This window comes from Strongylocentrotus purpuratus, unplaced genomic scaffold (genome assembly GCF_000002235.5).
Source record: "Strongylocentrotus purpuratus isolate Spur 01 unplaced genomic scaffold, Spur_5.0 spur5_scaffold_15, whole genome shotgun sequence".
NCBI lineage: Eukaryota > Metazoa > Echinodermata > Echinoidea > Camarodonta > Strongylocentrotidae > Strongylocentrotus > Strongylocentrotus purpuratus.
The window spans coordinates 28,600,247-28,625,397 of record NW_022145600.1 but is presented as its reverse complement, the minus strand read 5'-3'; the positions used below and the strand labels follow the sequence as shown (position 1 = coordinate 28,625,397).

Sequence of the window (25,151 nt, the reverse complement as noted above, 5' to 3'; positions counted from 1 at the left end):
AAGAAAATGAAATGACAGAGAGACACAACTAAATACATGAATACGAATAAATAGAGAGATACAAGAGAGGGAGAGAGAATGAAGGAGAGAGGGAGATGTGGAGAGAATAAGGGAGAGAGAATGAGGGAGAGAGAATGAGGGATAGAGATAATAACACGGAAGGAGGTGGTGGGAGAAAGAAATAATGAGGAAGGGAAGATAATAAAGAAGAGAGACAAAAGTGGGTCTCAAAGAGAAAGAAAGAAAGGAAGAAAAATGAGAATGACAGACAGATGGGGCTAAAGAGAAGTGGCAAACATTGGCCATCTTTCGCAGGTGGGGCATTCGATTCAATAAAAATATAATTGTCAAGGGCCGCGTCTGGTACAACCCTACACCACCTAACATATGGGATTACCCACACTTACTTTCACCTTACCTTTCCGCCGCTATGACACGAAATATGGACGACTTCTGCAAGTTGGTGTTATGTTTGTTCTGTGATATTCTAAGTACATTACCAACAAATATTTTCAAAGAAAACCTTGAGGATTTTCGGGCAGTTTAAGTTTCAGGGTTAAATTTTATTTGGTTCTTTCCTGAAGCGTCGTTACAAATTTAAAGTTTTACAATAACAAGTAAAATAAACTTTAAACAATAAAGTTACTTGGCGATATGAAGCTATGTTATGCGTAGGTTTAGAAGCGTATCCATCTAATAACATTAGTGTTTGTTTACCAAAAAGCAAACTTGTTTTTCTTCGTATTGTTAAAGAGAGTTTATCAAATGTCATGGACTCACAGCGCATCAGCTTTCATTCCATAATCATATTTCCATCAATTTACCTTTCATAATCTGAAATATGATACGGTTGATAGTCATGAAGACAAAGGAGTCTAGGATGTTTCCTTGTGGTACTGCGATTTGACATGTATCCGATTACTACATAACGCCTTGTCATGATCTGGTATGATTTCTTGCATATTCATTGAAGTCTTGGTCATCCCGAAGAATAATACTGCCCATAATATTATGTCAATAAACCGAAATTTAGCTTCGAATGTCTCAATTTGTAAAGATATTTACGGTCATATGGAAACGTTTGCTTGCATATGTCTCATAAAAGAAGTTGACCACAACTGTCTCCCACACGGTGTTGAGTGATCAGGGGTCACGGGCCACTGGCTTCATCATGCAGGTAGTTCCATTATGTGAATGGGTAAATTAACTATTACAAAATGAGGGGATACATTACATTGTACAATAGGGACACACTGTGTTTTTATTGTGCAGAAGATACTCTTTTATTGACTTACTTATTGCATGAAACTATAAAATAATAACAGGTGAATGAAATGCATAAACAACCCCAAACACCTGGGGAGGAAGCATTCATAAATTTGAATAATTTAGTTGATAAACGACTCCGATGAAACTATAAAACCAAAATGTAATTTGCGTTCTGGCAATTGGAGTACAAAGAATGATAGCAGGTGAATGAAATGCTTCAACAACACAAACACCTGGGAAGGAAGCATCCATAAATTTGAATAATTTAGTTGATAAACGACTCTGCATGTGGACGTTTGGTGGAGCAGAAAGCAGTGGATTCTTAACAACACGAACCCACGAATGTCGAAACGTAAATTAAATTTGGCGCGGTTGGAAAATGCATCTTTCTACCCTGCGACTTTAATAATACGATCCAGTAAATTAAAAGAGTAAAATGGCTCTTATTTAAAAATTACTCATTAAATAAAACCCAAAACTTTAGTGATATCAGACAAATTATGTTATATCTTACTATTATAATTAAAAAAGATGTATAAACATTGTGAAAGTGTAGGATTTTACGATAAAAGACACCGATTTAGCGAATATGACGTCATTAGTGCGCTTGCATCAGGGAATTCAAGGTCAAAAGGTCAATTCAGACGCTGATAAGTTATTGGTCAAGCTTTTTTGTTTCCTTTATTCCGACAAAATTATACAATCAATCAAAACAAGTTTAATACTAGAAGAAAGCTAACGATTAGTGTTTTCATTAACCACTTGCCCCAAAGTCGCTTGAACACAGTAAAACGAGTGAGAGCTTGCGAGAGCGGCCAAAGTGTGATTGAAACTCGCTATTTGCTCTTCTCCAACGCAAAAAGAGACGACATTGCGCTGGATAAATGTATTTTTTCCGACAAAAGTACAGAAAATTTGCATATGGTCTTTTTATATTATACTTTATGAAATGTTACCCGAGTGACTTCCGGGCGCCCCAATGCTAGACAGAAACGCACATTTTAGAAAACTTCGCTTTTTCATGGAAAAATGCTTATTTGTTCTATGCACGCAAGTCAGATTGAGCAGATGATACAACGTTTCCATATGTTGCTCCCGAAAAAAAAAAGATCGCGAAGCGAAAGTTTCAAAGAAACCTTTGAGGAACATTATTCTTCTTATCTTTTTGAGACTGTATCCTGTTATATCAACACGTGTGACTATCAATGAATTTAGAAATCTTTTTCCATTTTGTCTTTGAAAATTTGTTTGCCTTTTTTGAAATTTTGTTTGTCTTGTTCCTTTCTTACTTATTTCTTGTAATTACACTAATGAGCTGCAATGTAGCCCTTCTATATCTTTCAATCTATTATGTATTCCGAATAATTTTTTATTAACCTTTTTTTCTTTATAAATTTTCTACGTATACCGTACCTTATTGTATCAAATGCACATTTCATGCTTATGAAGATTGACGTTTGAAAAATTGAGATAGAAACCATTAAATTCAAATTACAATGAATCCTTCCGGTATATCACAAACCTAAACTGTGATACAACTATACAAGACATTTAAGCCAGTGCTTTTACAGATTCTCCACGCAGGCTTAGAATTTGATTGGCACTTCCGAATATAGTCTTGCAACGTCATATCCGATGAGATATATGCATGGGTAAGACTACCTAATCAAATCACCTAATTACATTTATGTTCTATTAAATTACTCCAGAAAATACTCGGACTAATCATGTTTACTTCATTGCCGTAAGTATTGAATTATATGTATCGCATCTTGAGTTGCTTCTAATAATTATTTTTATAGACACACTTGGCTTCTGTGGTTGTATCGTTATTCTATATTATCCAATGTATTTTCTTGGAAATGAACCTAGGATGTACGTCATTGTGATGTGCCTTTTGAAGTTAGCTTAAGACACCAAATCCGTAACCCGACTTTGATTTCGTCTGAATTGTTTATGATTTTCTTTGGTTTCTTTCTCGTTTCTGAGGCTTCAGACAATTATTATTATTGAGTTTTTGAATTAGCCCAATATTAGGTAAGCAAGTACGACGAGAGTTAAAAAGATTAGAAATGAAAATAACAATCAAATACAAATATAAACGTAATTATTTTTCATCGTGTCGGTTATAATTATAAGGAAGTATTTTTCTTCTTCATTGTGTACGAATTATAAATAACTAAATTAAAACAGGAGGCGGTAATAATCTCATAAAGAGTTTTGCGTTATGGAGTTTTCATAATAGTTTTAAAAAGACTGTAAAGTCTTTTTTTCTTTTCTAAGAAAAAAACATTACAAATATAAACAATGGTTAGCTATTTTACACGTCTTAGTATAACAAAACAGTTAAGGTAATTTGCTGTGCTGGAGAGGTGTTTGTATAGGTTGACCAATTTTATTCCGATATAAAAGCACTCAAACACTCTCGTCCACACAAACACGTACCCACGTACACGCACGCACACACACACACACACACACACACACACACCATTCATACTTTATATTATTCATTCATATGTTTTATTATACATTCAAAATAAATAGGCATGCATATACAAAAAATTCGAATGCATAAATTCATTAAGGCCTAGGCCTATATATATTTATACACAAGAACATTAAAAAACGATGCTCCATAGACGAAGAAATTCTTTTAGAAATTTTCGCCCTTGGAGCTTTGTCAATTAATGACGCTTTGGCGCATTTTATGCGCATATTTTGATGCATATCAATAATATTTTCAAAGTAAAATAATTATTTGACAAAGGGCGAACATTTGTAAAACAATTTCTTCGTCTACGTAGCATCATTATTTCTTGTACTTTTGCGAATTTTCTCAACTCAGAGCAGACATCTATACTTTATTCTATATATTTACAATTACATGTGCGGGTGTGGTTGTGTGTGTGTGTTCATATGTGTAATTTAACAAATCCATATCTCTCTACTCAAGAACCTCTCTTTCTGCATTTTTTCAATGCACAGATTTTTTCAGTAACCCACTTTCCTATAATACAGAACGCAATATACCCGAGATATATTTCATGAACCCTCATAGAAGGTCAAGTAGAGTCAGTACCGCGCAGGTTCTTGAAACATAACTATTGACTTTCTTCCAATCAATACTGAAACTAGGTCTGGGTCAAGTTTGACCCTGGCGGTCATGTCGGTACCGTGAAGTTAATGACATTAAAGGGGACGTCATTCTTCTTCTTCGTCATTCATCATATGTTTTTATGTAAGTCCTGTATGAAAAAAAATCTATTCCGTCATAAATAACTAAGAAAATGAAAGTTTGTGACGCTTTCTGTACACAGCGAATTGGAGAGAAGATCGCATAATACCGTCACAATGTTGCAAATTTGTATTGCCCGCACACACTGTGTGCACAATCTCCACTCTCTGGGGAGCATTCCAGCCAGGCGTTACTTGACGCTCAAAAACTGTTTGACCAACAATGAAGGCTGCATCCTACCGGGTACCCATTTAACACCTGTGTGGAGAGTAGCAAATGCAGGTTAATATCTCGCCAAAGGATATTAGTGCCGTGTCGGGATTCGAACCCTCGACCTTCGCATCTCCAGTCAAGCGCCTTAAACCACTCGACCACTGGAAGTCATGAATAAGAAATGAGTGGGGAACTTGGTCAACAGAAGTATCATAGGAGAACAAAAGATAAGGAAGTAAATATCTTAACCACTAATATAATTTTGCTATTCCTAACCCATCCCACCGTTTATTTTTCTATTTTTTCTCTTCTTTTTTTCGGGGGTGGGGGGAGAAATACAATTTATGAAAGGGGCCGTGGAAAAAAAGAATTATGTTGGTTTTAAGAACATCGTTAATGTAATTGCTTAGCGACACAATGGTGAAAATTTATTATAAATTAAATTTGAAGTCCTCTTTATTATGTTGATAATTTCCAGAATCTTGTCCATGCTGGCGAAAAAAAAAATTAGTCAAAGACACATTAGACTGCATGGCAATCAAACGCCGATCCCGCAAGGAAAATGAAATATGAAAGCACTACATTTGATATGTAACAACTATATTATAATAATCATTTTCAACATCTGAATCATCGTGGAAACATAAAGTCAAAAGGGCACCAGACTGCATGGCTATCATATATCGACCCCGCAAGGAAAATAAAATGTGAAAATCAGCATGCTAATGGACGTGCGACCGCGAGAATAAGAGCGTGATGTAGGAAATTAGTTCCATTTTCAATCTCCGATGCCTGATTTTTCTGAGCATATTTTCATCAAATATAGATCTTCCATCCTTCACTATTCCTTCTTTTACACAAAAATAAGACCCTTGTCAGTTGGATGTTGAAGCGATTAGAAACCAGGTTAAAAAAAATGTGTTATTACTCTAACACGCATTAAAGGAAAACGTTGAGTATATACGAGTCATGCAAGAAGCTGTCTGCACGCAATTAGGAAAGGTTGATCATGGAGTACTTAAGAAGTTATGTATACAGTGATATTCTAAAATGATTTGAATGAACCTAAACTGACTCAGTCATATGCATGACACACACAGAAAAGTGATAGGTCGAAACCTTTTAAGTATTTTCGCTATATTTTTAATATGATGACATTTTGAAGAATACTCCTTTTCAGTTGAAATTTCTATTATGATATCCTTCAGAAATAAAAACAATGAGTAAAACTTAAAACTTCATTTTAATATCCTTTGCCTTTGTTTTAACATTTACGACTTATTTCAAGAAACTCTGAGTTACATTCACTTTTTCCTCGAGCAGGGCCAAGGCATCTGAAGTGGCTTTTGGGATCACAAAAGAACATTCTTCGATTTTCAGTGAATTATGCTTGAGTTTGGCGACAGCATAAGCTATACAATGTAATTACATGGTGAAAAAAACAAGAAAAAGGGCTGGATACAAGGAGTGTAGATGATTACATAATGATTTATTTATATTCGAGAGGATAATTACGTTGGATTTTTTAGAAAAAACAACACATGAGAGGAACAAAAAGGAGAGAGAGAGAGAGAAAGAGAAAGTGACAAAACAGCGAAATACAGATAAAGGACGATGGCATAAGAGAAGGGAGATAGATAGCGATAAGGAGAGAAGAGAAGTGAAAAGAAGAGAAGAAAAGAGAAGGGGGTTAGAGAGAGAGAGAGAGAGAGAGAGATATGTATATATATATATATAGAGAGAGAGAGAGAGAGAGAGAGAGAAAGAAAGAGAGAGAGAGGGATGAGGTGAGATAAGAAAGACATACATTCGAGTGTAGAACTCGGTACTTTACAAAACTGGAAACGTCAACAGCGAAGCTATTCCATTTAAGATGCTTACGAATCTGCAACTACAAACTTATGGAAAACGCAAAGACAACAACAAATTCTAATTACAAGGAAGCTTCTGCATGCGGGCTGCACATCCCGAAAGGTTCTTGTACCCAGCAGATACACGCAGGATTAACTAAAAACGTCCCCCGTCTCTTAAAAAAATAGAGGAAATACAATACGAGGCCCTGGCGAAATGAACAAATTTCCCGTAATTTCCTGAATAAATCTAATCTTATCCAAACGCCATTCGCGTACCGTTTTTCATTAACCAATGGAGCGCAGACGACAGAGAGAATCGTTTTGCTCACGTAATGCAATCAATTTTGGTGTACCAAAACCCAATCTCAAAGGGCGATACGACGGACATCAGGACCCCAGGCACACCAGTGAGGCCGACACCGGACCGACCACAGATCGAGACAGATAATTACATTACCTCGAATGGACAAGAATCGGCCGGTTTGGAGTCGGTGTGAAGTCGATTTGGCGGTGTGACCGAGGTATAAGGGGACGGTAACATGACCGATAGAGACATCAGGAGGGAGGGGGTCTTATCAAAATGGTTGATTTAGGAAGAGGAAGATGGGGTGGTAATTTCACGGTTGTCCAAGCCCATGGGATGGCCGCCCTTCAGGCGTTGCAGGGGGTGCATTGGAGCCAATATGAGAGGACCTCGGCCAATAATAAGACGTAGAGGCTACAATGTTGTCGTGAGGATGCTCCGATTTATCAAGCAAACATTTAATAACAGCAATTTCACCTCAAAGTCCGCTTTAATCTCAATAACCGTCTCTGACCATCTATGAACTGTCTACTAACTAAAAGCCGCATCAGCTTCAACGATGTTCTTTCTGTGGGCCCTGCAATCACTATCAACCCGGAATTGTCTAATACTCATTTACATCTGGGTGGAGAGAGTAGCAAATGTGGATTAATGTCTTGTCAATGGACGTTAGTGCTGGGCTGTGATTCGAACCCTCAACCATTGGATTGAGAGTCAAGTGACTGAACCACTGTACCGCGACACCTGAAATTATTCAATCAAGGTATCAATCATATTCGTTAAGCGAGGTAGTCATGTTTTAATTTTTTCGTTATACTTCAATTGTGAAATTGCAATATAAACACTATAAAAATTGCGTCACCATAAAAAAAGAGAGAAAAAAGAGGAACTCAGTATCAAAAAGTGAGTCATGACAAAGTACTTTATGTCATTTATGCCCTGTTCCACAATCGTTCACACTTGTTTCATAAAGAGTTAAGACAATATTGAAAACCCAATTTTAATCAAATTATAAATCGAAATTCCTTGCTCTGTACACAAGCTGTAATTTTTTTCAAAATCCGAATACAGTAATATCAAGTCTATTATATTCCAATATGAATAAACACAATACATACATATTTTGGTGGACAAAATGTTTGATGAAAATTTTTGTAATAGTCCGTTTGTCGCTGCGTTGGTTAATCAAACACATTGTTCATGTTGTTTCTATTATTTGATTGAATCGATTTGATTAAATGGCGTTTTTTTAGAACAACAGGGGAAAATCGTTCATATTACTGGACCAACTTTTGGTTTTGGAAGATAGTGAGATAGAGAGGGAAGAGATAAATAAAGAGATAGAGAGAGGGAAAAAAAAAGAGAAATGGAGGTTGAGAGAGAAAAGACATGGATGTTTTCAGGCTCTTTCCAAGTACTATCGATTTCCTTCATTTTCGTTTCCTTACTGCCAGACGGCTTTATAAACCTACATATACGCCGTTGCAAGCATTTCTCAAGGTCTAACACAATAAACATCCATTATCTACCTATTTAAAGATTTGTATAATCTTCTTTTTGAGGAAATCTGCGGATGCGCGTCAATACATTAAAAAAACATCTGTATTAGTTTCTATAAATTTTATGGGTATTTCTTCTGTATCCCTTGCGGGTGGAAATTCTACCCCTGTTGTGATTGTGACACTACCACCCCTCCCCCCTGAAAGATTAAAGAAAAAGTCGAGTTCTGGTCATATTGTGAAAAAACCTGTCTGGAAGCAGTCTTGAAAGAATGTTGTCGGCCTGGAAGCAATTACAAAATAGGAATCGTTGTATACGGTAAGCACACGGAATCATCTGATTGAAAAGATAATGAAGCACATATGCACACCTAACAGGTACATGGGACTACAAAAACACAATGTGACTTGTTACTTGTTACTTGTAGAGATAATCCCGATGGCAGCTATCATACAGCTAAACTGGGATGTCCGTGCAACGTGCTGGCATAGTGACAGTGCATGAATTAATTCAAAACAGTGAATGATGTCTATTATTTACAATAAAACGGTGGACGTGCAAGTAAAAACCGAGACGTGGAGTCTACAGTAGCTTGGACCCAACAGGAGGAGGCAATGCTCTGATGATGGGTAGAGCAGCCTCCTGGAAGATGGTCACTGTTGGAGATATTACCGCAGCAGCTGATAGGTGGTTCCACGTCCAGATGGTGCGAGGATAGAAGGAGTACTTGAAGCTATCAATGGAAGCTGGGGGGTACTGCATACTTCATAGGGTGATCATTTCTGCCTAGATATGTAGCTGGGATAATGTGAGTGGGAAAAGGCATGTTGAGTTGATGATGGTGCATCTTGTAAAACAAAGTGGACTGTGCCTGTTTGGTCCAAAAACGTCCGCTCTTTCGTGTCATAGCTAGAATATGAGGACAACGGAAGAGCAATTCCTTTAATGGTAAATTTGTATTACCAATGTCTTCCAAACTGACATGAACAGAATGAGAAAGCTCATAGACAAATTCTCACCTTTACCAAAACCGAACCTTTTCTTTAAAGAGGACAGACATGAAGATGCGTCACTTTCACGCTCCCATGATGCCATGTTTCCTTTCGTTCCTTCCGGGATGTTTTAAAAGCATGATCGCAAAGACTTGGGGAAATCAGCTCTAGTGCCTTTTCATTAGCCGATTGTATTTCCATTAGAAGTCATGTCCTCACATTCCATAAGGTGACGAACATGATGGGCAGGCAAATTGAAATGACAGTGAATTGATTTGCGAAAAGTTGTGTGGATCGTGATTAAGGGTAATACTGTATTCTACTATTTATTGAACTTCGTTGACTTTATCTATCAACATTTTGTTTGTATATAACTTAAATGAGTAGCAAAGAAATATTATACAAACAGGACAGTGACTGTTACTAATTGGATAGCAGTAACTAACGTACTTATCTCATAGCTAAGCTATGGTCACAAATTAGAGCAGCGACCGACCGATCAGTAGCCTGCTCGGTCGCTGCTGGAATTAGGCATCGTCCAGCGATTAGTTCGGTGCCCGGGCGGCGACCGCCCAGGCACCGAGCGTATTTTGGGCGGCGAGTGAAAAGTGGGCAGGCGCCGCCCAAATTTTAACTCCGCGCTAAAACTTCAGCGGCGACCGAGCGATGCCCTAACAACGAGCAGTGACTGGCCGGTCGCCGCTCGGTGGCCGGGCAGCCGCCGGGCAGAATTGGTTAAAAACTCGCCGCTCGGCCGCCGAGCAGGCTACTTTTGGGTAATGTGACCATAGCATTACCAACTAGAGTGCTGTTTTATACATTCAAGTTATAGCTTTGATATTTCACATTCTGAAGAAAAAAATCGGGACAAATCAACTTTTCTCAAACTCAAACAAAATTACAAAACTTGGCAAGGGTATGAATACTTTGGTTGTTTACTGTATATTAGGTTTCAACAGATTACCCCTATGAGCAGTGTTAAGGGTGTTATACTATTTGAATATCTTAATATGCAATTTAAAGACTACCTTTAATTAAAAAAAAGTGCTTTCGGTGGAGATAACTGTTAGGAAGAAATGGTTTAATCCCTCGATAAACATGGCCATTCCAATACTATACATCATACCAAGTATACCCTATTATGCTGAATTCCAAATAGATGTTTAGTAATACACATAAACTTGTCCTTGTTTTGGTCTTGGATTTATTGTACGTTATTTGTTTTAAACTGAAGGAAATCTAAACTTCCTGGAAGCCTCTGAAAAGGTAAAAAGTGGAGGGAATAGAAGTAACGATCGACGAAATCGTGATGTAATATTGAACAATAAGCAAAGTGATTCGTGTTGACGAAGAAGAAGAAGAAAAAAAGAGTGCAATTGAAAAAAATTCATTAAGTATAATAGTTGTATTCCCAAAACGTTAACGAAATATGTGAAAAAATATAGAATATAGAGCACTAAAAAGCATAGACCATGTAGACAATAAGAAGAAAAGCGATTGATGGAAAATGATAAAGTTACGTGCTCATCCTGTTGCTTTTCAGCTAATGGTCTAGGTGCCATTAGGGGCCAGTCTAGGGCAACCTGTAAACCCATCGGCCATATAGCGACCTAATCTAAATTACCCCCTTTCTTGAAGGGATGAGATATCAGTATCTATTATTCGCTTAAGATATGGATTTGGTTCAAGTGAAAGTCTCGAAGGCAACCTGCAATTTGGGCCTGATGATCAACCTGTTTTGCCTGCTGATGTGAAACCCATTCCAACCCATTTCATTTTCCCCCGTCTCTCTTTATTTCTTTCTTTCTCCCCTTCTCTCCCCCTCTCTCTCCCTTGGTCTCTCTCCTTCTTTTCTTTATATTTCTGTCTATCTCTCTCCCTAGAAATGCATGGTCTCTCCCTCCACTTTTCTCTCTCTGTCCTTATTTCTCTCTCACACACACCCACTCACGCAAACACACGCACAAAATTACACACCCTCTCTTTCTCACACACACACAGAGCCTCCCCCATATTCTTTTCCCTATTTTTCCTCACTCTCTCTCTCCCTATCTCTCCCTCTTGTTCTCTCTCAGCCCCCCCCCCCCCACTTTCTCTTTCCTATCCTTTTCTCACTCCCCTCTCTATCTATCATTCACTCCCTTAATCTCTCACTTTTTTTCTCTCTCTCTCTCTCCCCTGGAGACCAAGACTTACGAGGGATGCAGAATGGATCGTAGAAATCAATTACCCCAGGAAGAAACTAAAAACCATTTCAACAAAATACTTTCCTTCTAGAAACTGCCTTTCCATCATCATATTAGATTCATCAACATGGATTCGTCTGCTTCCGAACAAGACTTTACAAAGGACTGTCTAGTTAACATTTGGCCTGCGATTAGTCTACGGGGCCCATATCCTGCCCGTTTCCTACCCGTATCCCACTTTCCGTGCTGCCGTGAGATTTTCGTACGGATTTACGGGATCCGCGGCCTCTACCATTTTGTTGCGCGAGAAGTTATACAAATTTGAATGAAAATCGTGAGCCCGTAGACATGACGTAGGTGGCATTGCACTATCCCCGCAAGGGCATCGCGCGGAGGCCACGTGCTGGTCGTGCAGCAAACGCACGCCACGGCGGCTGCACGGTCACCGCGCCTTCTCCTCGCAACCTCTGCATGAAAGCTGCACGGGCTCCGTACGATTTCCGTGCGGAGGCTGCGGAGACTGCACGGCTACTGCACTGAAATTGCACGATTTCCCCGGCCTGCCCCCGAGGGCTATTTCAAGAAATGACACGATAAGCATACGCCGATACCCTGCTTTATAATTGCATCAAACACTTTAAAAGGATCAAAACCAAACTTCCAGAACAAACAATTTTAACTGCAAGTTGTGGATTTAAAAATCCGATTCAATTTTTGTTATTTAACGCGTTTTTTCTTTCTTTCTGACAATTTTAGTCGATTGTAGCTCATGTTATTCAACTTTGGGCGCTGCTCGAATCAAGTATCGGAATGGGGGAAATAGAGACAATATCTTAGATTGCTTTCCAAAACCCTAATCGATTATATCGTGAACTTTTGAGAAAGTGGGCGAGCTGCCAAAGGCAGATGGATCTTAAATGTGAAAAGGGAAATTCCCAAAGTGATTTCTTACATTCCTTGCCAATATGTCTAACAAACAATTACTCCATAAATCTTAGGAAAATTTAAAATCAAGAAGAGTAATTGGCACATAAACTTTGAATTAGTGGAGTAAGCCAAATTCAAATGCCATAAATAAAGTTGTATCTCTATCGTAAGTGATAAAAACGAATGCTCTGTCATTCAGAATATATAGTGTATAATAAATCATGGTATTACAATTTATTTTGTCTTAACCCTCCCTTTATGTCTATGTCACACATAATACACGGACTACATTTTAACGGATTCATTACTGAGATAATCTAGCACATTTAATCTTAATTTTGAAATAAAACTCTTTTATCTAGGGCTTCGACTAAATGCCTTTTATCACACTTCATTTTCGTTGACTGAGAGTGACAGTTGGTTTCCAAAACGCCACGGGTAATCAACAATACCATTCCTGATAAATCGCATTTATTAGAAAGGGAATTCGTAGAAATTAACGCAAATAGCCTCACGATAAAAAAGCAGAAGAATGTTATGCATCTATTATGGATGAGACAAATGAGTCTGGATGCCTCGCACAGAAAAACAAATCCAGATAATCTGCTTTATATGCGCCATTTCATTTTGGTTCATCGCAGCTTTTTGTCTGCTTCCAATTGGCAGTGACAGAAAAAACAAAAAAACAAGTGATATGGTAATTTAGTACATGAAATGGAAACTCTTTTGATCATGATGGTTAAAACTAAGATTTCCATCATTCGAACGATCTGCCGTTTTCTTTCAAATTTGTATTAACACGTTTCAGTTTGTCATATTGATTTAAATAGTGTGTGTAGCTTAACAAACTGCAATCGGTCTTTTTAGAACTCGATTCATATAGAAAGAGAAAGAGGGAAAGAGAGAGAGAGAGATATATATATATTATAAAAGGGGGGGTAGAATGACGGATAGAGAAGCAGAGAAAGAGAGAGAGAGAGAGAGAGAGAGAGGAAGAGAGAGAGAGAGAGAGAGAGAGAGAGGAAGAGAGAGAGAGAGATAGAGAGAGAGAGAGGAATGGATTAAGTTTATGAATTTCTAAACGTTTTGAGCCACAGACATCTTTTGAATGAAAATTGTGGGATATAAAATCCAAGTTTCATTCATTTTAATTTCCAAATATACTCTTACGGAAAACTTGCCCACTTAAAATTTGAATAATTTTTCTTCCTGTTTTCATTAAATGATTGAGAAAATATGACTTGACATGGAAGCTTTGAAAACATCTACTCTTAAAGGTAGGCTTTACTACTGCATCTAGAATGGATTAGACCACACAGCGAGCCAGCGAGGTCACTGTGACAGGTGGCTATCTCATTAACTCAGCTCTCATTTAACATAAGAAAAAGAGGATCATGGGGGACCAACAGGCACCGCTTTGGGAAGTTTTCTATATAGAGGGAGCAAGTAGATACAAGTAGGACAGTGTGCCTTTAAATCTATCAAGAATCAATCATATTCACTGTCGCTACCCTTTCATAAAAACATGTAAAGTATGATTAATCTACTTTATGGGCAACAGTCTAGTCAAAAGTCACATACAATCAAGATTTTTTCTTTTTTTCTACTTCAAAGTTTCAACCAATGCTTTTGGAAAAGTGCACATCGATTTAGTTTGTAAACATCCGATTATCCAGTATGACACCATGCTTTTAACTTGTTGGTGGTCACCTTTTCCTAAGTTAGAACTAAACTGTCCTCTTGTTATACGTTGCCGGATAAAACGGTCACCAAATACATGTAAGTTGTAACTCGATCGCTTTGCTATTTATCCTATTAACCCTTTTTACTATCCACAGCAGTAAAATCATAGAAACGATTTAGTATATGGGAGTTAACTCTTATATTATTTCTTCATTATTTCATTTAGTTAGTAGCAACGTTATCATCGTCAACAAAAACGGATGATCTATATAATAAAAGTCTCTTTAAAATGTGCAAATTTGTTCTCATAGATTTTTAGTGGCGTCAACAAACTCTTACCTCTTCTAACTATTTCTGCGGGTATAAAGAATAGCAATTCTCTGTCTCATCGGGCTAATCTGTCCCGCTTTTCCACCCAGAGGAATATTTCTGTTGATAGTTCCTTATCAGCTGTCCATAATACTAGTGCGAAAAAAAATTTGTGCTTAGTCATAGATTTTTTTTCTTCACAAGATCAATTGAATTTGAATTTGATGTTCATGTTTAGTTGTTGACTGTATCCCCTTGAGCATGCATGCTGCGGGAAAGGAATTACCTTTTGGGCGACTTGCAGATCCGTCTTTGATCCCTTAGCTTCTTCGCCTTTACCTTCCGTCTCTCCCCAGTCTTAAATTTGTTTTTAAAACAAGAAGATCACCTTTCCCCCTTCTCGAGGAAAAACGTGGTCAATGTAAGCAGCTAGCGCATTGCGATTGTTCGGTTCCAGGCGGACGCCGGGTAGAAAAACTACAACATGGAATATTTGCGCCAATTTTGGAAGGGGTTGGGAAAAAAGGAATCCCTATCGTTCAAGAGAAAGGAAGAGCGTATTACATCAATTCTCTTACTGATCTCTTATTTTGAAGCAAAAACCCTTGAAATGACATTGATCGTTAAAAAAATATAAAAAACGATTGCTTCAGGTGACATCTGGGACTTAAAAAAACGAGACATAAAGACCTTGAGCCTGTGGCATTATTCACAAGAGAGATGTATTTTCTACGGCTTGTGACCTCAAAAAGAGAAATGGGATGACATCATGGAATGGATGAGCTGCCAATTAGATGATACGTGTAAGAAGAAAATATCCTTTTCTTCCGACAAGTGATGTTTATGGATATCATAAAAAAGAAAACAAAAAGCTCAATTGCAAATAACCCTAAGGCAAGTTTTTTTTCCCCTTCTTTTTCTTCAAGTTTTCATATCATTTTTTATTCTATTCACATGATTTTCTTAAGAATTTAGTTTTGTTGTTGTTGTTGAAATAAAACTTTATTCAGATAAAATCACGGATAACATCGTACATAAATATTCAAAACTAAGCACTTAATCACATGTTTAAATGAGATCAAATCAAATTATATATCTATATTTACTTGATAGCAGATTGTAAATCAGTAATTGTCTTCCTCCACTTAGTGATATTCAAATCTGTTGTTTTAGTTTTATTTTCCTCTACTTCTAGTTTGTATTTCAACATAAACAAAAAAATATTTGCCTGTTATTCTCGTTACTACATTTTTATTAAATTGATTTACAACACTCGCTTTATAGATTGCAAATAAAGCATAATGAAGTATTAAATCGATGTCTGTAATATTTTCCTTTGCGTCATAAAAATCATATACAACACAAATGGGTGAGAACTTGAAATTTGTACAGAAGGAGTTACATAATAATATTTCAATAACGTTACAAAATGGGTAAATATTTTCGCATTAAAAAATACATGTATAATAGTACGAGGTTTGTTACAGTTATAACACAAATTATTTTCTTTGATTTTCTATTTTAATAAATTAACAGGCGTTGGTAAAATATTATACATAAATTTATAGCTGAAATGTATCAAATAATTATTATGAGCATATTTCAATTTCAATAACCATAAAGATTCCCACTTAATAGAACAATTTGTCTGTAAGGTTTTGTTCCAGAAGTCTACCGCCCTAGATGGTTTTTGGTTTAATTTGATGAGTTCCGTATATATTTTTTCACAGTAATAGAGTGTATTGATAATTCAAAACTATTCAAATTCAAATTTGAGTATATAATTGATTTACGTTTGTAATATTTAAAATCATAAACTTGTTCGCCATATTTTATGATTCGCCTCCATCGATTTTGTATTGCGGTTCTTATTTTTGCATATCCACTCAACCATTTACCATTATAATAGATAAGTTTATCTTTCAATTCTTTGACTGTCAAGTTGAATGTGCGAACATAGCGATGATATATTGCGTAACACAAACGTGATTTATTTCAAGCCTATCTGCATTAGTTTGGCCAGGAGGGATTAGACCTCCCCGCGTAGTCACTGACATGTAGTTATCTCAACAAATTAGCTCTCAATTAACATAAGAAAAAGGGGACCATGGGGGATCAACGGGTACCGGTTGGACATTGTTGGCTATATAGGGTGCAAGTAGCTACACGTAATACAGTCCCACTTTAAATTTTATAGGGGCTTGGAATAACCCTGAAGTTGATTTCATGAAAGTCGGAGCAATCTTTAAATTAAAAAATGCAATCTTACCATGCATGAGATGGACCCCCCAAAAAGATTTGTTGAAATAGCATAAAAGCATTTGCTTTCTACATAAATTTGGGATATCGAAAACGTTGTAGTTAACATACAGTTTATGTCAATATTAACCTAATCCAACAGCTAACGGGATTTTTGAAGAAATCAGAAAAACAGTCAAAAAGGTCAATTACGGTAAACTATAACCCTTACTGCTAATTATATGAATTTGAGATAAAACGCAGTCTCGATGTTATGCTATCAAGGTGTCTAAATTCTATGCCATTATACCCATTGTAGGATTTGGGGGGGGGGGGGGTCTTAAACAATTTGCATGCAGATACATCCCGAGAAAATACAACTCATTCAAGCAACTATTCGATACAAAACCTGAAGAAAGAAGCCTTCTCTACCATTTGCTTTTTGAGCCCCAGAAGATTATTTCCTCTCATACATGAATAAAATCGGACAACGTAAATAGATTCCCAAACAAGCCTGGCCAGTTAATGCTAAATCTCAAATTTTATATCTCTACGAGATTTTGCCTGCCTCTTATGCTGAAGAAAAATAGAACAGAATAATCAAATAGGTTCGATGCTCAATATAGACGGATCCAAAAGGGGGGTTATGGGGAATTAGACCCTCTTTTCTTTCTTTCTTTCTCGTTTCCTTATAATAAAAAAAAATCAGCCCCGTATCTTCAATTTTTTTAAAATTTCAGATTGTTGTTGTTGTGTGTGTATGTGTGTGTGAAAACATTTTTTAATATTTTTTTAAATATTTTTTATTTTTTTATTTTTTATTTTTTATATTTTTTATTTATTTTATTTATTTATTTATTTATTGATTTATTTATTTATTTTTTTTTTTTTTTTTTTGGGGGGGGGGGGGGGTGCTAAACACCCCCCCCCCAAAAAAAAAATTCAGTTCCGCCTCTGCCCAATATGAGCTCATAACAAAAAATCGGGAATATTTGATTCTTCATACAATTTATACGGTAAATTAAAATTTAAAAAAATTGACTATTATTCAACTTTAGGGTTTTCATCAACCAAACAAGCTGTCACCATGATGGCACTGATGCAAAGAAGACATAAACGCCGTAAAACATGTAAACAAGCACATGTTAGAAACAAAAATAAGATCAATATTTCTAAACAAATGTCCGTGGTCATTGTACGAATCACCTCGCCCGTTCCCCCCCCCCCCCTCCAAAACAGCATGCGAGCTTAATTTAGCGTTACTGGTTAATATTATACTTTACTAAAAATCGGTTAAGTGCAATTTGTTTCAAGAATGTTATCATTTAAAAGTAATTTGAAAACCAAATTATCAAACTAAATACTTGTCACCTAGACATGAAGACCAAAACTGACCGAACAGCAATGTACAATAGCGCCCTCTTTCGAGCAGACACTTCTTTTATCACGAAGAATTCGGTCCATCCGAAATGAGTATAAACTGTATTATGTGTACGCGCTTAGACAGGGTCTCAAACGATTTCACCCATTCAGTTTCAAGAAAACAATTTGAAGAGCTTACGGAGGAGATACGAAAGTGTTTCCTCCGATAATATATGCAATTGATATTATGAGAACGGAAGTAACGCACATAGTGGCCCGAATTCACAAAGGAGGTTTGTCGACAAACCTTGGTTTTCGTACGTCATATGACGCGTTTTTACGCGTTTTTTACAAATCTGGTTTGTAAAGAACAAAAGGAGGTTTGGCGAAACAAAAGGAGGTTTGTCGACAAACCTTGGTTTGTTGACAAACCTCCTTTGTGAATTCGGGCCAGTGAACCAACCTAATGGACAATGTACTAAAGGTTATTCACCGAAGAACCTGTAGGCTAGGGTGTTGCGGTGTTTCACCCAAAAGCTTACCCTGTGGCGACCCCTTGCGTCTTCACCTACGGGAAGTGACAATGTTAAAGGGGGTGGGTGAGGGGGCACCCGCGAGTTTTCCTCAAGCGAAAAGCAAGAAAGAAAGGGAGGGAGGAAGGGAGAGAGACAGACAGAGAAGGAGAAGAAAGGCGAGGAGAAAAAAAACTGATATACAGTATATAGCAGCCCCTCCCGATCTCTACAATAGATAGCCTTGTTGAATTTGCAGCACCTTTTATCCATCGAGCAGAACAAGTGCTCACCTAATGATGCCAGTGCCTACCCCCTCCTCTCCAAGACTTGGCCCATGCTATGCCACTGTGTACTAGCTAGTGAGGGTAATCTTGAACAAATTTTTTACCAGAAGTAATGGAACACCTTTTCATTCAACAAAGCCTTCACTCATACATGTACTCGCTAAAATCATTCAAATCCATATCATTCATTTTTGTGTGAAAATGAGAGTAATCCAAATAAACTATTTAGTCCCATTTTATCATTTTATTACTTCAAAGCGGCTTTTCAGTGGCAACTGCTTTCTGTTAAGCAGTTTTCAAAGGGAGGTATGTAAACGGCAGCAAAGATAAATCAACCCATTCAATTTCAAATGACATAAAACTTAAAATAGACCAGTCTTTTTTATGTTCGTAAACCCTATTCATATCAAATGAAATAAATTCATAGGTCAAAGTCTAAAAAAAGGTTGAGTTATGTGAAAGGTGAAAAATCATTTGTGAGCTTTTCATTCTTGTGTTTATGTTATTGTGGAAGAGCATTATAAAGAGAAAGAAAGTCCCTTGAAACATGTGAAAAGGATGGCGCTTCAAATGCCGACATATATCAAGTAACACCTAATAGGGTTGGACCATAACTGTTATGCCATATGTTTGTGGAGTCTCACAGTATACATCAATACATATGTGCTACACGATTGACCTTGCCAATCTTTAAGTTCATGTAGCCTAGACATTCAAACGAGAAAAAAAAAACAAAAAAACATCACATTCGAAATCACTTCAATAGTCATTGTTTTCTCATCTGTCCTGGTATACATATATGATCAGTACTTTTGACCGGGCACGAAAACCCTGCGAATCGGGATGTCGGATAACATTGACCAACTATTCAGCCGAACATTTCCAAACGAACATAACCTTTAACAAAAACATATTAAAAAGGGGGAAAGCCTACTTCTGTTTTTTCACATTTTCCGAGAGAAATTGACACATTTCATGCCGACCACCCCTAGCGACGCGCTGCTCTTGAGGATTGTATTTTCATTACTGTCCTTTTATGTTTCATTCATGTTATTATTAATTTTTTTATTTTGTGCTAGTTTCAATAAGAAGTTGAAGGAAAAGAAGTGGTGATTACAATTGATGTGGCCTTTTCTTGACTCAGCTTCGGCTACAGTGTAACATAGCCGGATTTGAATTGAGTTTATCAAGTCATTAATCACATGGTATCACCGACACAACATTATACACTCGCGGTTAGCTCTGCGTAAAGTTTTCAGCACATGAAACCGTGTGTTTGATTTATAGGCTGCAGCCAGTCTCATTCGTGGTGTTTTTTTGTACATCCGTTAGTATGTGGGCGGGACCAAGTTTCGTTGTTAACGAATGGGATCGCGCGTTTGTGGTCACGCGGTCTGAGGATACGTGCACCAGCTGTTATACGCACACACAATCGAGCCAATACACGGACGAGCAAGCAATTCAACACCAAACACACTCTGCGTTGTGTTCGTCTACCGTGGATGTTGAACTATTCCTCCGAGTGCGCCGTGGCGTGGGGTGGGCATTTGGCGATGAGTAGTTTTAAACACTGGTCTTAAAGTAGCAAGGTGGACAATATAAGAACTCGCCATCAGACAAGACACTCATTATATGATTGCATTGCAGAATGATGCAGATCGTGACAGATTGCACATCCAAGAGTGAATGGATTGACAAACATTGCTTTTGCCGTACTTCGAGTCGATTGCTTGCTCTCCGATTTTCTTTCTTTGTGGAAGGGTCGTTCATCGTTGTCCCATCCATTGACAGAGAGGTGACTTATTCCTCTCTTTCAAAGACTTATAGTGGATAAGGAAATCAGAAACTCTGTTTCCTGTTATCAGCCAGCAGAAGTCAGTACAAACTACAACAGGAAAGGAGTAAAGCTATTCGCTCCGCAGATGAGCCATGCATGTAAAACCACCGATTAACTACATATGACATTTATCGCCTGACAAATACAAACCGGAGACGAGTCAGTGGTAATTTGTGTCAACCGGAATGGCTGGGACTAAATGAACATTGACTGGCGGGACTGCACGCAGCATCTGTGCAGATTTTTAGTCCATTTGCAGTTTGATGATGTCACTATCGATAGGAGCCGTCCATTTGATTGTTGAGGAAACATAAACTTCAAGCTACAGATTGGCCTATGAGTGTATAGTTGTGACTGCTGCACAAACTGATTTATTATCGTACCTGGACAGAATGCTCCACGTCTCTACACAGAAATTCGATGTCAGTTTGGATGAGAGTTAACGTTACTTCCAATTGAATTTCTGATCATTTTTAAATACTCTGAGAGCTCTTGCCTTTTCAGCAACCAATTCAGGTAAAAAAATTCAGAGGAGGAAAAGCCCTCATTCTCCAAAAGACAATTACCAAGAGCGGATATTTAACGTCGCTTAGCCTGCTGACATCGAGAAGAGGTGATACCACGGGGCCCCAGCGGCTTACAGGCCAGCCGACTAGAACAACCGAGACGTGCTCATGAATTTCTGAATGGTATTTAATTCACAACACGCGTTGGAAAAAAGATAACAACGATGACATTACAGCTTGCTTGCCAATTCATTTTGACGCTTGAGGCCTGAATGAGTGTATTTTCTTTCGCAACTGCGATGTTTGTATGAATGGTATATTATAATAAAAACATAGATAACATCTGAACACCGGATCTCGCTTCCTGCTTAATTTGACGGACAGGGGGGGGCGGAGAGACATCTTCAGACATTCAATCGATTGTGTTTGGTTGCAAGGGGATTCAAAGACACTTATCACCCGGTTTGTTCACAACTCCCTTAAACTCGGCACTTGTCTGTCGTGAACTTTGCGCAATCCATTACTGGAGAAAGCGCCGTGAGACCGGCCTGTCAATGCTTTAATCTGACACTTCAATCGAAATTAACAGGCAAGCGCCTGTAAAAAGCGGTCAATCCATGCACCAGAGACTGTCTTTTGTATCACATCCGATCTGCTCTCCTCTCAACAGCAGAAATGCTTCTTTGCCGTATCGTGTTATCTAGAGCAATTCAGTAAATCGATCAGAGAAAGTTCTCTGGAAAATTAGCACGGGTAAGATGTACTACTTGCGACAGAACATGATCGCCGAATGATGGCGAGCGATGAAAAGTGATTGATTCTGACAACAATTAATCGACAAGAACCTCTTAGAGGCATCTCAAGCTACGACTCATCCCTCGTCGGAATAAATCCGTGCAAACAGGACCACGCAACTACAAACATGTTTAGCGTTCTCAGCGAGGATGACAAGTATGACACAATTTTAACCTACTTTTAAAAATAAGGCATCATTTTTTGGAGTGTTTTTCAAATTTACACTCGTCTGCGCAGACGGGTGTTAATTACTACACGACCGTGGAATCGAAGGTATATTGATTTAGGAGTTTTTACCGGCTTGTATTACACGGACGCTTACACCGATTTAATTCCCAAACATTATCATGTACACACAACTTGAAAACTCAGACTGACATGTACTACTATCAACGTTGATTTGACAGCCTGGTGATACGACTGGTTGTACTGTTTCTGCTTCTGCTAACATGTTTTCAAGGTGAAGTGGGCACGCACGCAGGAAATTAAGCAGCACGTTTGCTTTGAAATTGTTAATCACTTTGAAATTGCAGATGCACCCATTAATGGACACGTAAACAAGTACAGCAGCCGGGACGACGTCTAACGGCGCCTTTTTATGGTCATAGTTAGAGTGGTTAAGGTACAAACTGTGAAATACTTCAAGTTGGGGAAAAAGTATCAAAATGAGTGAGGCGAAATACTCCCCGCCTCTTGACTATGAAACTTCTTCTGAAGCTAGCAGCTTCTTCGAGGCTGGCTCGTTCAATGATTCTGATAACGAGACGGGGTATGCGCCAATGAACTGTCACTTACCAGAAGCGCCAATCGCAGTGAAGGGAGTCATTGGCCTCCTTACCATCATCATCATTATCCTTGGAATCTTCGGCAATGTCCTCGTTTGTCTGGTGGTCATTCGGCGTCCTAAGATGCGAACCGTCATCAATATTTTTATTTGCAATCTCGCCATTTCGGACCTGATATATGCCGTCTTAGGATTCCCTATGAACATCACGGCGTATTTGAGCTTCGTGTGGGTACTGCCTGGCTTCCTGTGCAAGGTTTCAGCTTATGTTCCCGCCGTGATGAGTTTCGTGTCGACGCTCACGTTATCCGCCATCGCAGTTGATCGCTTCTGTCTCGTGGTCTATCCACTCCTCAAGCCCATCAACAAGACAAGATGTTACATAGCGCTGGCTATCATTTGGTTGATGAGTACAAGCCTTACCTTACCTATTCCAATCTTTACCGATATGGAAGATTATAGTTTCTATTTTGGGCAAAAAGTTGTAATATGCCAAGAAACTTGGCCCAAAGGCCATGGTCGAAAGCGCTACAGCATTGCCATGTTTCTTATCCAGTTCTTTTATCCCTTGTTACTAGTATCAATCGCCCACACGTGTATATCTGTAAAGTTGAGTCGAAACGTGCGACCGGGAATGCGTGGCCGGGATAGTGAGGTTCGGGAGAATCATCGCCGGCAACGAATGAATCGCATGTTATCAGCAGTAGTCATTGTATTTGTAATGTGCTGGTCACCATTCAATATCTTTCTTCTCCTCCATGAATTTGGAGTAGCTGTTCCATGCATATGGATGATGATCTCACAATTAATCGCAGGGAGCAGCATCATCGTGAATCCCATTCTTTACGCCTGGTTGAATGATAATTTCCGGAAGGAATTCCATCGCTTGTTGCCTTTCCTCACGTGTTTAGAGGACGCTATGTCAGTGGTATCTAACAAGAGCACGACAGGGGCGGTGTCAGGATCAAACATCAATGGAAACATCAAACGTAAGGAAAGGCCCACAGGAGCTACGTACCTTCAGCCCACCGCGGCAGAGAGTACCGTATCAGGGGCTACTCCAATACTCAACACTCGTAAACTTGCTGTAGAGGATACGACGATGTAACCCGTCACATTGCTTATTTCTGCTAGGAAAGGACTAGCCCTTGGAACATGAATAAGACTGAACGATTTCAGTGGACGAATCTATAAGAAAAAAAAATGTCGAACGTTTCATTGAAACAGTGTTGATCTTTGTCACAGAAGTGACGATGTCTCCTAAACTATTTTCTTCCTCATGCAGTACACGTAATCAGAAGTGCAAATGTGAATGCAGATGTGTCCTTCTCACCTCCTTGGTGTCGCAGAATAGGACCTGAGAAACGGATAAGATCAAAATTGAGACACAATAATGTGTCCTTGTATAGCGATGGCTTCCAGCACACTGAACGTGAGGAAATTCTGTAAATCAGGACTCAGCGGGCATGAGACACTTCGTGAAAATAAAATTAACAACTGTTAACTTGGAAATGTCGACAACGGTCAATGACGACGAATCGTAGTACTCTATCTCTTTCTCTGAAAAATGGCAACAAAGAACACGCACCTGCCCTCTAAGAAATTTGACAAAAGAAAAATCGCTGAGCAACGAGCAGACGCAACATGCAACATCAGTAAAATCGTTAAATGTGATCTTTTTTTTGTCATAACATGTTTTGAAATTATCTAAGTAATTTTGTTTAAATGAACTTCATGAGTATCAGTACATTTTCCTAGATTAATTTCCTCTCTTTGCTAATTTGTGTTGTTATTATTTTTTTTAAAAGAGAATCGATTGCCTTGCTGAAGAAAGAGTATTTACATTTCATTGTTCCAACACTATCATGTACATCACCTATTTCTCAAGAAAATTGGCCCAAAAGGAAGATATCTGTGCAAGCTATATACGCTTGCACGATCTCTGAGATTCCTGTGTTATGACAGAGTTGATATGGTATTGCTTTAAAGCTCACCAACCATCAAACCTGTTTTGCTCTTGATGTAAGGGGTTCCATTTCGCTTTCCTGTATTCAAACAATGAGAAGAGTGATTACAGAAACACGATCGCAAGTAATTTTGAAAAATCGACTCGAGGGCAATGTTAATATCCATTGTTTTTCCCATTGCAATTATGTACGAAATTACGTAATACGTGATTGTCATGTTCACACACATTCAAAAGGTAATGCTGAAGGATATCAAAATTGCCTTGGGTTCGATATTTCGAAAGTAGTTTCGATCGTGTTCAGTTTAAATACACTCCCAATGAACTGTAAACGTAAGAGATTGTTGAGCAGACAACTTAACGCACGCAAACGCACTCGCATAGAATATG

General features: G+C 38.1%; 1 protein-coding gene across 1 annotated transcript; it reads left to right on the top strand.

The window, feature by feature from the left end:
- The first annotated feature begins 20,273 nt into the window (after positions 1-20,273).
- On the top strand, positions 20,274-24,803 carry LOC100892480 (neuropeptide Y receptor type 2). Its single transcript, XM_003725130.3, has one exon. The coding sequence runs from the start codon at positions 22,677-22,679 to the stop codon at positions 23,901-23,903; it is 1,227 nt and encodes a 408-aa protein (XP_003725178.2). The 5' UTR covers positions 20,274-22,676; the 3' UTR covers positions 23,904-24,803.
- Positions 24,804-25,151: the final 348 nt, after the last annotated feature.

Bases quoted from the DNA above. Each gene is read 5' to 3' on its own strand.
- LOC100892480 (XM_003725130.3), top strand. From the start codon at position 22,677: ATGAGTGAGGCGAAATACTCCCCGCCTCTTGACTATGAAACTTCTTCT.